Source organism: Sorex fumeus, unplaced genomic scaffold (assembly GCF_029834395.1).
Source record: "Sorex fumeus unplaced genomic scaffold, SorFum_2.1 ptg000265l, whole genome shotgun sequence".
Lineage (NCBI taxonomy): Eukaryota > Metazoa > Chordata > Mammalia > Eulipotyphla > Soricidae > Sorex > Sorex fumeus.
The window spans coordinates 16,329,670-16,343,748 of record NW_026606322.1 but is presented as its reverse complement, the minus strand read 5'-3'; the positions used below and the strand labels follow the sequence as shown (position 1 = coordinate 16,343,748).

Sequence of the window (14,079 nt, the reverse complement as noted above, 5' to 3'; positions counted from 1 at the left end):
GAAATAATAAAATTTAGAGCAGAAATTAATGACATGGAAACCCCAAAAACAATCCTAAAGGTCAATGAAACCAAGAGCTGGTTCTTTGAGAAAATAAACAAGATTGATAAACCACTAGCAAGACTCACAAAGAAAGAGAGAGAGAAAACCCTAACAAACCGAATCAGAAATTAAAAAGGGGACATCACAACAGAAACTAATGAAATTCAAAAGATAATCAGAGACTACTTTGAGAGTCTGTATGCCACAAAAAAAGAGAACCTAGAAGAAATGGATAAATTCCTGGATTCCCGTAATCTCCCAAAACTGTGCAAAGAAGACTTGGAATACCAGAATAGACCCATTAATATCAAGGAAATTGAAACCATAATCAAAAGTCTTCCCAAAAACAAAAGCCCAGGCCAAGATGGATTCAATAGTGAGTTCTTACAAACATTTAAAGAAGACCTGTTGCCAGATCTCCTCAAGCTTTTCCAGTAAACTGAAAAAACAGGAACCTTCCCAAACAGTTTCTATGAGGCACATATATCCCTAATACCAAAAGCAAACAAAGACACCACTAACAAAGAAAATTACAGGTCAATATCTCTGATGAACATGGATGTGAAGATCCTCAACAAAATATTAGCAAATAGAATCCAACAACTCATCAAAAAGATCATAAAACATGACCAAGTGGGATTCATCCTGAGGCTGCAAAGATGGTTTAACATTCGGAAATCAAGCAACATAATCCACCATATCAACAAAGTAAAGATAAAAACCATATGATCATATCAATAGATGCAGAAAAAGTATTTGATCCAACATCCATTTATAATGAAAACTCTCACCAAAATGGGCTTAGAAGGAACTTTCCTCAAGATAGTCAAAGCCATCTAAGACAAACCTATGGCAAGCATTATCCTCAATGGGGAAAAACTAAGGGCCTTCCCTCTAAGATCAGGGACAAGTCAAGGATGCCCACTGTCACCACTTCTGTTCAATATAGTACTGAAAGTACTTGCAATAGCAGTTAGGCAAGAAAAAGATACTAAGGACATCCAGATAGGAAAGGAAGAAATCAAGCTCGCATTATTCACAGATAATACGATACTATATTTAGAGAATCCTAAAGCCTCTCCCAAGAAACTCCTGGAAACAATAGACTTGTGCAGTGAAGTCACAGGCTATAAAATCAATACCCAAAAATCCATAGCCTTCCTATACGCAAATAATGAGACAGAAGAAAGACATAAAAAAAGCAATTCTGTTCATTATTGTGCCCCAGAAAATCAAGGACCTCAGAATCAGGCTAACTAAGGAGGTAAAGGACTTCTACAAAGAAAACTACAAAACTCTGCTCCATGAAATAAAACAGGATATGTGGAAATGGAAACATATCCCCTGCTCATGGATAGGAAGAATTAACATTGTCAAAATGTCGATACTCCTCAAGGCACAATATAGATTCAATGTGATCCCTATAAGGATACTCATGAAATTCTTTAAAGAAATGGATCAAGCACTCCTAAAATTCATTTGGAACAACAAACACCCACTAATAGCTAAAGCAATTCTTGGGAAACGACGATGGGAGACATCACCCTCCCCAACCTCAAACACTACTAAAAAGTGGTAACAATTAAAACAGCATGGTACTGGAACAAAAGCAGAGCCACATACCAATGGAACAGGGTGGAATATCCTACACACAACCCCAAATGTATGAACATCTAATCTTTGATAAGGGAGCAAGAAATGTGAAGTGGAGCATGGAAAGCCTATATAACAAATAGTGCTGGCATAACTGGACAATCACATGCAAAAAAATGGACTTAGTCCTCGACCTAACACCATGCACAAAAGTCAGATTAAAATGGATTAAAGACTTTAACATCAGACCAGAATCCATAAGGTCATTGAAGACAAGGTCAGCAAAACCCTCCATGGTATCGAGGCTAATGGTATCTTCAAAGATGACACACCACTGACCAACCAAGTGGAAACACAGATAAACAAATGGGACTATATTAACCTAAGAAGCTTATGCACCTCAAAAGAAACAGTAACCAAAATGCAAAGACAATCTACAGAATGGAAAAGGATATTCACCCAATACCCATCTGATAAGGGCTTGATAGCAAGGATATACAAAGCACTGGTTGAACTCCAAAAGAAGAAAACATCCAACCCCATCAGAAAATGGGGTGATGAAATGAACAGAAACTTTGTCAAAGAAGAAATCCGAATTGCTAAAAGACACATAAAGAAATGCTCTACATCACTAATCATCAGGGAGATGCAGATCAAAACAACAATGAGATATCATCTCACACCACAGAGACTGATCCACATCCAAAAGAACAAAAGCAACCGGTGTTGACATGGATGTGGCGAGAAAGGGACTCTCCTTCACTGCTGGTGGGAATGCCGAGTGGTTCAGCCCTTTTGGAAAACAGTATGGGCAATTCTCAAAAAATTAGAAATTGAGCTCCCATTTGATCCAGCAATACCACTCCTGGGAAAATATCCCAGAGAGGCAAAAAAGTACAGTCGAAATGACATCTGCACTTTTATGTTCATTGCTGTTTACAATAGCCAAAATCTGGAAAAAACCCGACTGCCCGAGAACAGATGACTGGTTAAAGAAACTTTGGTACATCTACACAATGGAGTACTATGCAGCTAAAGTAACAGTATGGGAGATGAACATCTATTAATAGTTGAGATAAATACCACGAGGTCTGCTCTACTGTTTGGAAGCTGGCAGCACATGCTGGAGGAAAATGCAGCTCAGATAGAGAAGGGAACACCAAGTAAAGGGTGTTTGGAGGACTTGTTCAGGATGCAAGACACATGCTGAAACTAGACTACAGACCTAACACGATGGTCACTCAATACCTCTATTGCAAACCAAAGTACCCTAAAGAAAAGAGAGAGCAAAAGGGAATGCCCTGCCATATAGGTGAGGCGGGGTGGTGGGGAATGGAGGGGGTGGGAGGTCTACTGGATTCATTGGTGGTGGAGAATGGGTATTAGTGGAGGGATGGGTACTTGATCATTGTATAACTAAAACCCAAACACAAAAATATATAAGTCTGCAACTGTACCTCATGGTGTTTCACCAGTAAAAAAAAAAAAAGAAGAAATAAAACAGGACACAAGGAAATGGAGACACAACCCCTTCCCATGGACTGGGAGGATTAACATTGTCAAAATGGAAGTACTTCCCAAAGCATTATAATAGATTCAGTGTAGTTCCTATAAGGATACCCATGACATTTTTCAAACATATAGATCAAACATTTCAGAAATTCACATGGAACAATAAACCCTTATGAATAACTAAAGCAAGTAATGGGAAAAAGAAGATGGGAGGCATCACCTTTCCCAACTTCAAAATGTACTACAAAGCAGTAATGTTTTAATCATTATGGTATTAAATCATCATGGTATTGGAATAGAGGTAGGTACACAGAGCTGTGGAATAGAGTTGAATATCCTAACCCTCAAATATACGGCCACTTCATCTTTGATAAAGGATCAAAATATGTGAAGTAAAGTAAGGAAAGCCTCTTCAACAAATGGTGCTGGAAAAACTGGACAGTTACATTTAAAAAGAAAAAAAGAAGAACTCAGATTTCTCTCTAACATCAGGAACAAAAGTCAGATCAAAATGGATTAAATGGATTATTCCTCAATATCAGACCCAAGGGGCTAGAGCAATAGCACAGCAGGTATTTGCCTTGCACATAGCTGACCCAGGTTCTATTCCCAGCATACCATATGGTCCTGCGAGCACTGCCAGGAGTAATTCCTGAGTGAAGAGCCAGGAGTAATCCCTGTGCATTGCCAGGTATCACCCAAAAGGAAAAAGAAAAAAATCCATAAGGTACATGGAGGAAAACAAAGGCAAAACTTTCCATGACATTGAAGTTAAAGGCATCTTCAAAGATGAAATACCATTGACTGAGCAAGTGGAAGCAAAGAAAAACAAATGGGACTATATTAAACTAAGAGGCTTCTGCATCTCAAAAGAAGTGGTAACCAGCAGTTACAGAGCACGGATTGGGAAAAAATTATTTACCCAATACCCATCAGATTAGGGGTTAATATCAAAGATATGGGCTGGAGCGATAGCACAGTGGTAGGGCGTTTGCCTTGCATGCAGCCAACATGGCCGACCCGAGTTCGATTACTCCGCCCCTCTCGGAGAGCCCGGCAAGCTACCGAGAGTATCTCACCCGCATGGCAGAGCCTGGCAAGCTCCCCGTGACGTATTCAATATGCCAAACACAGTAACAACGAAGTCTCCAATGGAGACGTTACTGGGCCCGCTCGAGCAAATCGTGAACAACGGGAGGACAGTGGACAGTGATCAAAGATATATAAGGTACCTGTAGAACTTTACACCAAAAAAAAACTCCATACCTATCAAAAAATGGGGAGAAGAAATGAAAAGAAACTTCCACAAAGAAGAAATACAAATGGCCCATGAAGCACTACAACACTAATCATCAGGGAGATGCAAATCAAAACAATAATGAGATATTGTTATTCTCATCACACACCACAGTGACTGGCACACATCCAAAAGAACAAGAACAACCAGTGCTGTTGAGATATAGGGAGAAGGGGGACTCTCATTCACTGTTGGTGGGAATGCCAACTGGTCTAGTCTTTTTCAAAAAACAATATGGGCATTCCTCAAAAAACTAGAAACTGAGTTCCTATTTGACCCAGCAATACCACTTCTGGGAATACTCTGGGGGCTCAAAAATCATTAAGCAGAAATACCATCTGGGCTGGAGCAATAGGACAGCAGGTAGGGCGTTTGCCTTGCACGCAGCCAACATGGCCGACCAGAGTTCGATTCCTTCGCCCCTCTCGGAGAGCCCGGCAAGCTACTGAGAGTATCTCGCCTGCACGACAAAGCCTGGCAAGCTACCCGTGATGTATTCGATATGCCAAACACAATAACAAGTCTCACGGTGGAGACGTTACTGGGCCCGCTCAAGCAAATCGATGAACAACGGGAGGACCGTGATGAACCATCTGCACTTCTATGTTCACTGTAGCACTATATACACTAGCCTGAATCTGAAAACAATTTGAGTGCCTGAGAACAAATGACTGGATAAAGAAACTATGGTACATCAACACAATGGAATACACAACTGTTAGGAAAAATGAAGTGTGAAATTTGCTTGTAAGTAGATGATCATGGAGAGTATCATGCTGAGAGAAATGAATCAAAAGAAGAGAGACAGACACAGAATGACTGCACTCTTTTGTGGGACACTAAAAAACATAGTAGGTGACTAATATACAAGTATAGTAGAAACAAGGCCAACAGGATTAGTCTATTGTTGGTGTTAAGGGGTAGAAGACAATTAGGATAGAGAAAGAACCACTATTGCAATAATGGAAATGATCACTCTGGATAAGAACTGCTTGCTAAAAGTAGATAAAGGAAGAAACATGATAACTTCTTATTTATCTATATTACAAACCATAATGCCCCAAAAGAGAGGTGGGGAGAGGGGAGAGAGGAAGGGGGAGAGAGAGAGAGAGGAAGAGGGGGGATGGAAAAAGCAGGGGGAGGTGAGAGAGAGTGAGAGAGAGAGAGAGAGAAGGTAAGTGTCAGCCACAGAGGCAGGCAAAGGGTCGGGACAGAAATGTACACTGACGAAAGGATGGCTGGAGGGACATTATGTCACTGAAACCCAATCATGAACAGCTTTGTAACTGTATATCTTATGGTAACTCAATTTTTTTAAAAAGTGTATTTTCCCAAATTAGTATATACAACCTTGATTAAATAGGCTATTAAACAGCTGTTACACTATATGTTTAGTATATGTAGGCGGGGGTCACACCCACCACCTGGCCCCCTGGCGCCGTGAAATCCCATCAACGGCCAAGACTCAGAGACTATAAAATCCAACTCCCAGACGAGAACCATGCAGTCTTCTGCCCCTGCGCCTGGCTGTTCCTCGCCGAGGCCCCTTGGAGGGGAGTGGGTTGAGCTTTCCTCCCCACCCCGACCAGGGCTCCGGCAGCCGAAGACCTCCAGGACCAGCCACCACCATGCTGAGACCACTCTCCGCACACATGAAGGTACTGGCAGAGGGACAAAGCCACGGGGGTTGCGGGGCCGAGATCTCCAAGCCTACTCGGATTGGAGTCGAGCATCTTCCACCCAGATCCTCCAAATTCTAGTAGGCGGGGGTCACACCCACCACCTGTCCCCCTGGCGCCGTGAAATCCCATCAACAGCCAAGACTCAGAGATTATAAAATCCAGCTCCCGGAACCGCATGGCCGCAAATACGCGGATAAGGACATCTTATCAGGACCTCTTTTTTATGACATCTTATTATCTCATTCCTACTTTGGACAAACTTGCAGGCTATCGAATGTAGCCTGCCCACAGGGCAGAGTCTGGCAAACTCCCCATGGCGTACCAAATATGCCAAATACCAGTAACAATGATGGGTCTCATTCTCCTAAAGAGCCTTGAATATAACTCAGGGCTAGGATGAAAGAGACGCTACTGGGGCCTGCTCGAGGCAATCGACGAATAACAGGATGATGAAATGAAAAATGAAAAACACTATATGTTAAATGCATAACATATATGATAAACACGTTATTGTATTAGGTTTAGGAGTTATAATTCTTATTACAAAGACCTAGCAACGTCTTCCTGCATCGGTGATTCTCTTAGCATTATATTTTCAAAACTTTTCTCTTGTATGATGCACCCCATACACATTCCTTTGGCCTTTTAGTTCACCCATAATTTCTTCTATAATAGTAAAATCTTTGATCAGGATGAAATTCATTTGCTAAAGATAGTAAAGAGGACTCAAAGTCTATTCTTATTTCTAAATCAAAAAAGTGAACTGTAACATCAAATATTAATTACAACTTATGAAAAAAGTTTTAACAACATCTATTTCCTGTATTAAAAATATTCTGGGGACTGGGACATTACTCAGTGTTAGCGTGCTTACTTTGCATATAATGAAGTTCAGGATCTGATTCCTGGACAGAGATCTACACACACTAAAGTATCTGTGACAAGTTAACAAGAATATAAAAATCAACATTGTATTTTAAAAAGATAGGAAAGCGATGTGAACAAAATAAATATTCTTAAAAAATAAATCTCCTAACATTTCATTAATTAAAATTAGATAACATCTCAAAAGTGATATTCTTATAAGATTTGCTTGAGTTATGTAAACTAATCATCCATAAAAATGAAACTTGTGTATAATTTACATATATAACATTCTTTCAAATACCTACTTTCACTGTTTTTCTCCCTTTTCCCCCATGTATAGTCAGTCTTTATAAATTATACAAGTCACACTATATAGTCAAGAATAAAATAAACCCAGAAATATGTGTAATAGTGGCTGAAAGGCTAATAGCTTTTACTGAATTTAAAACACAGTGGACAATAAATTTAACATTTTTTTTTAAATGCCACTTGGAACTGCACATCTCATAATTTAACTTTAATTGGAACATTAAAAAAAAGTGCTATGGATCACTAGGGGGCTAAAGAGAGAACACAGCATGTAAATTTGGCTTGCATGTCAGTCCCCAGCGTTCCATGTACTAGGAACAATAACTGAGCACAGAATCAGGTATAAGCTCTGAGTACCACTGAGTGTGGTACTAAAACCAACATAAAAGTTTTTTAAAATAGGGTGAGGGGTGGGGAGCAAGGTGGAGGAGGAGGAAAAGGAAAGGAAGAGGAAGAGGATGACAATGACCATGAGGAAGACATCACGTGGTTATTTCATATACTGTATGAAAGTGACAATGTCTGGGAGGAAGAATATGATTTGCCATTAATTTTTCCATATTTGGGATCAACAGACAGTTTGATGTGCATGATCAGCTTGGTACACGCTGCCACACTAGCATTTAAACTTGGGGTCTCCTTTCCAGAAAAGAGCTTTAAGCCACTGAGCCATTTTCCAGGCTCTTGAAATTGCCACTGTTTTGTTTAAAATAGATGAATAGCAATTTCTATGGTTGTTACCTAATTAAAGCAAGTTTTAAAAAATACTGAGTATCACCAGGAGAAGCCCAGATTCCTGGCTCCCCACCAAAGTACTGATCAATACAGTTCATTATATTATTTATACAAGAGAATGAAACTGAACAGACATTAAAACATTAACAAGAAACAATGTATGAACCTTCCTATAGACATTAGTTCTGATCTAAACATCTCTAACCTACCTGATAATCCCAATCATCAATAAATAAATTTATATGTTTTCTAATTATAATCTACGTTAGATTTCACAGTACCTAATTCCCACATGCATTTAGTAAATACTTTTCCAGCATCTACTATATTATCTACTCTGCTAACTGCTATTGGGTATACATGAAGATCTCAATTTCTATCAAGAAAGTAATACCTATGAGCATGACATTAATACTGTGGAAAAAATATAATAAAAATAATAAAGTGAACACCAAGTAAAGGTCGTTGGGAGGACAGGCTCCGGTTGGGAGATGCGTGCTGCAAGTAGACTACAGACCAAACACGATGGCCATTCAATACCTCTGTTGCAAACCACAACACCCAAAAGGAGAGAGAGAACAAAAGGAAATGCCCTGACACAGTGGCAGGGTGGTGAGGGATGGGTTGGGGGTGGTGGGAGGGATACTGAGATCATTGATGGTAGAGAATGGGCACTGGTGGAGAGATGAGTACTCGATCATTATATGGCTGAAACACAAAGACAAAAGTTTATAGGTATGTAACTGTACCTCATGGTGATTCACTAATAAAAAAAATTTTTTTAATAAAAATTAAAAAATAAGAACATGGGAGGGGGACTCAAGAGGTTTCTTAAGAAAATAATAATAATAATAATAATAATAATAATAATAATAAAACAGTGTTAGGGCAGAGACAGACATTCAGAGAAAAGTCCAAGAGCAAGGTAGGTGGTTTTTCCAGGATTTTTGGGGGAGGGAAGTTGGAAATACTCAGTAGATCTTGTGGGATAAATGCTTTAGTGCTTGGACCTGGTGATGCAGTGCTGCTTAAGCCTAGGGATGATGAAGACTATCAGGGTTATCTGGCAGTGCTTAGGTGTACCTGCCCTACATCCAGTGCTGTCTGAGGGTCATCAAGGGATACAACCAGATTTTAATATTTATTCTTACCCAGTCAAGAATGACTGGGCAATTTAAGCAAGATGACTGGGCAATTTAAAGTATTGTAGATTAATTTCCATTTTGCTTTTATTTTTCAGCTGTCAGTTATCCCCAGGGATATGTGTTCATTTGTATAAATAAAAATTTTCAGAGACTTTAAAAAATTTTCCTAAATTGATAAAGATGGATAATTAAACTAAATATTAATATAAACTTAACTATTAAATTTAATAATTACATATTTGAACTGAAAAGGGGCATAATATTATACCTGGTTTTGAAAGCATCAAACATTAAAATTTTGTCTATACTCTTTTCTAATCACCTGTGACACTTTCAGTTTGGAAGAGTTAAGAGAAAGAGGAAAAAAGCAAGCACATAAATTTACTATTGCAAGATTTTTTACCTTTTCCATGAGAAACCAATATGTTTTAATGCTTCTTCAGCTAAACAGTCAAGAACATAGCATACATGCTCTCCATAACCTGATTTTAATTTTGAAGGGGGAAAATCTGCAGTTCTTGCCTGAAATAAAAATCAGAATATTATTACATATATTCCAAATACAAAATATTTTAAGTAAAGCACAGCTGAATGCATCACTCCTCTATTTTTAGAATAGCTACAACCATAATTATTTCTTAGAAATAAATCTTTTCCGTTTCTTAAAAATATATTGATAATATTAAAAAATATAGAGGCATTTTATTTTTAAAATTTATCAAGTTAAAATGCAATAACCACATAAGAGTAGAACAAACCACTGATCTTGTTAGGGTGAAAAATAAAATTACTGCCTAGAATTATGTAATTAAATGACAATGTAAAGAACAGTGATTCACTTATCAAAAATTAATGACATGTATGCCAAAAATTCTTTTGGGTAGCTAAAACATACAAATTTCAACTGCTTTCCTGGTTAAAATTAAATCAAAGTTCTTTTTCAAAATACAAAGTATTTCAATTGTCTGATTTTTAAAAAATAAGTTTTGAGAAGAACCATGCTTCCATAAACTTCACACATACTAAGATTGAGAGATGTTACTTTGGGTTATAAAAGTATATACTGGGCATTTTTTAAAAAGTATATTCATATGATAAAAACCATCCTGAAAAGGTTTTCCTGAAAATAAATCCAGATATGATTTTGTATACCTATGTGTTTAATCTTATTCACAGAGGATTCATCTGTGAGATTAACATTCAGGTTGCTGAATTGCCAATATTAAAATTCATAATTTGAGAACAAGCACAAAGAAAGTTGTTTACACTTACAAATGATCGAAGCTCAGATAATATGTTCGATATTGTTGCATTAGGGTCATCATATTCTTGAGGCTGTTCAAAGGAATGGCCCGCTTTATTAATCAACCAAGCAGCAAGAGTGCAAAACATGTAGAACTGTTCACCAGGGTTAGTAGGCAGTGCAAAATAGTGTCTGTTTCAAAAAATAAAAAAGGTAGGGATATGAAATATTACAAATAAGTAAGTAGCAAACAATATTGTGAAAGAATTTTTTTCTTTTACAAATAATCTAAAAATTAAAAGACATTGATAATTCACTCTTTGAAGTTTCTAGTATTCCAAGCACTCACACTAAAGTACTTAATCAGCAGGAGTAAGATTAGGGAAATTACTATTAAATAGCACTGTAGCACTGTCCTTCCTGTTGTTCATTGATTTGCTTGAGCGGGCACCAGTAACGTCTCTATTGTGAGACTTGTTATTGTTTTTGGCATATCAAATGTGCCACGGGGGGCTTGCCAGGATCTGTCGGGATACTCTCGGTAGCTTGCCAGGCTCTCCAAGAGGGACAGAGGAATTTAACACGGGTCCGCTGTGTGCAAGGCAAACACCCTACCCACTGTGCTATCGTTCCAGCCCTACTATTACATGTATTTTTAAAAAAATCAAAGAACTTTCTATATACAGAAAATGCACTGCATGCTAACTATGAAAGCATACATATTCTGTCAAAACCACTTATGGGTCAAGAATAATAATAAAATACACCCTAAAAATAGTAATTTAGAATTAAGAGCAATTAAAGAAAACTGATTATTCATAATGCATTTTTAGGATGTTTTTATAATGTTACTGGATATCTTACTATTCTAGCCTCTCAAGTCATGTCAAGTAGTTCTCTCTATGGCTGCATATTTGATTTAAGAACTCCTGAAACTTATTGCTAGCAGGCCAAATACTGCTTCTTCCCTCATGGTTTAAACCAGAACTTCTGGGAGAGAAGGTCAATATAGGTATATTTCAAAAGCTTCCTGGATGGTTCTAAGGTACAGCTAGAATTAAGAACCACTGAGTACTAGACCTCCAGTCTAATAAACATTTGTTGGCTTTTGCCAAATCCCCTAGTCTACTAAAAACAGTTTTGCAAGAATCAATAGAATTTATGATTCTAAAAAGCCTGACTATGTTAGCAACAAATCTTGCCAGCAAGAATACTTAAGTCAGTTTGGTCAGAGATTTATTTTGTTTTCTTGTGTTAGCTATTACTATTACATATACATATATTATAATACTATTATATATTTTTCATAAGAGTCAACAGCCCATATTTCACAAACATTTTCCTGCAGGATAAATGTAAATTTTCTGGAAAATAACAGAAGGCTGGGGAAGGAGAAAATAAAAGCCATTAAGTCCTTACAGGTATATGCTTGCAACTTTTTCAATGAACCCATTGTTACCAATTAATATTCTCATTGCTGGTTGACACCATCATAACAGAGGAATGGATATTGATGTGCACTGTAGCAGATTAATGGCAGTAGTTCAAACTTTAGCAGTCACCAGAATAAGCAGGAAGGTTTTGCAGACTTTTAGGCCCTACTCCAAGAATTTCTAACATTGTGGAGCTGGAAAAGGAACTGGGGAACTGCATTTCAGGTAATGCCGATACTGGTTAACCAGACTGACACTGAACTGTGATAGCCCTTCCCTGGCCCAGGTCCCCCATTCCCCAAATATATCCATGATTCAAAGTATCTTGCTGAACTTCCAAGGAAACAGAAGTAATTAGTTGAACTTTATAAGCATTCTTTCAGTTTGAAAAATATTCTTGGGATGGGGGTATGTCTCTTTTATTAACAGAAAATGATGGCTCTCTGTAAAAAGTAATAACCACCAATCCTAAAATTTCTGTCATGGGTCAATCAACACATCTCTTCCTCTTAGTGGGTCTGATTAGCAATACGCTGAGTTCACATAAAATCTACTCATCTCACAATTCAAGTTACAGCAAAAAAAAAGCAAAAGATCAAAACTATTCTGGGAAATAACTTGGAGTCGGGCTTTAGCCACTGAAAATCCTGCAGCACTTTCTCAATCTAGATTAGAGTCTTCACCTAAGTAATTCATTGGCACAATTAAACAAGCAAATGTATGTATTGTGAAGGAAAAACCGACCAAACATGGATCTAAGGCTAGGTATGGTGAAAAGAGGAGAAAGTATTTGCTGTCCCCTACCCTCTGCCACCACAGGCACTGCTAGTAGTTTTCCTCACCAGGAGGGCAAAACTTGAAATTGTAGGATGAACCAATAGTTGCCATTTCATTTGTCTTTCCCAATTCTCAGTTCCTGAGACAACTAATACTACAAACAGAAAAGACTTGAACCACAGCAAGAAAGAAAGAAAGAAAGAAAGAAAGAAAGAAAGAAAGAAAGAAAGAAAGAAAGAAAGAAAGAGAGAGAAAAGAAGAAAAGAAAAAAGCATCAAAACCACAAAAGTTTCCCAAGTGCATGGAAAGTTCTCAGCGGGATACAAGACTTCTTGCTCGCAGGACCTCTCGGAGGAACCAAAAAATCTAGAGTTCGAAACAATGCCATCTCTGAGGTGATCGGCGATTTCGGTATTTTTCCTGGACATTTCCAAGTGTTTTCCTATCACAAGCACCTTCAGGACTTTCATCATCAGGGGCGAAAAGTTTGTGTTTTGTGGAGGAGCGTGAGCCCTTACAGAGCCGTCTTCCGGTCTGATTTCAGCCTTTCCAGCCCTCGTTTCCTCGCGCTACCCAAAGGACAAATTTCAACTCTCTGAGCTCCGGGGTCCTGGTTGCCGGGCCTGGGTTCAGCTCTTTGTTCAGTCCGGAAAGTCCGCGGTCGGTCAGCGCTGACTAACCGCTCCCCAAAAGCCCTCCGATGTCCCCGGGGCGCGGATGCGCGCTCGCGCTCGGCAACCGGGACACCCACCTGGACGGGGGCTTCAGGTTGTTCTTCCTGAGGAGTTCCTCCTCATAGCGGAGCAGCTTCAGTTTCTCCACCAGGTCCTCCATCACCACGAACATGTGGTAGGCCGCGCCGGGCCCCCGCTCCACGACCACCTCCCCCGCCCCATCCCCGCGGGCCCGGGACGTCCCATCCTCTAAACCCGACGGCGTGACCACTGTCGCGGAGCGCGCCATCACACAAGCGCTCGAAAGAGCCCGCCGTGGGCTTCGAGCCGCGGCCTAAGGCCTCTGCCTCTAACACAGTCCGGACGGCCGCGACCGGTTACTAGGCGACCGCCGGGCAACCTGTCACCAGGGAAACTGGACTCCGCCTCCTCCCCGCCCCGCCCCGGACTCTCCCCTCCAATAGGAGCTTCCGGGTACAATTACGTCACTAGCCACGCCCACCTCCGAAGCCTCTGGGGAGGAAGTGACAAATGAAGCCCTGCCCCGTTTGGGGGCGTGGCGTCCCCTTAGCAGGCGCGTGCGGAGGGCACGCCTCCTCACGCTGAGACTCCTCCTCCTCACGCTGAGACTTCAGGGTGAGGAGGAGGAGCCGAGGTGCAGGGGTGAGGTGAGCCTTAGCTGATTGGACCTGGTGCTAATCCAGCAGTTGAGCTGAGTTCTCAGCTGGTAGCAATTGAAAAGATGAAGGGAAAGGCAGAATTGTAGTATT

General features: G+C 39.7%; 1 protein-coding gene across 1 annotated transcript in view; it reads right to left on the bottom strand.

Annotated features, from left to right (window-relative positions):
• IFT57 (intraflagellar transport 57) overlaps positions 1–13,661 on the bottom strand; it is a 103,671-nt gene extending 90,010 nt beyond the window's left edge. The window contains exons 1-3 of the mRNA XM_056109317.1: positions 13,387–13,661; positions 10,455–10,617; positions 9,586–9,704 (exon numbers count right to left, since the gene is read on the bottom strand). Of these exons, the coding sequence (XP_055965292.1) occupies positions 9,586–9,704; positions 10,455–10,617; positions 13,387–13,598 (494 nt within the window). The 5' untranslated portion in view covers positions 13,599–13,661. The remainder of the gene's footprint in view (positions 1–9,585; positions 9,705–10,454; positions 10,618–13,386) is intronic.
• Positions 13,662–14,079: the final 418 nt, after the last annotated feature.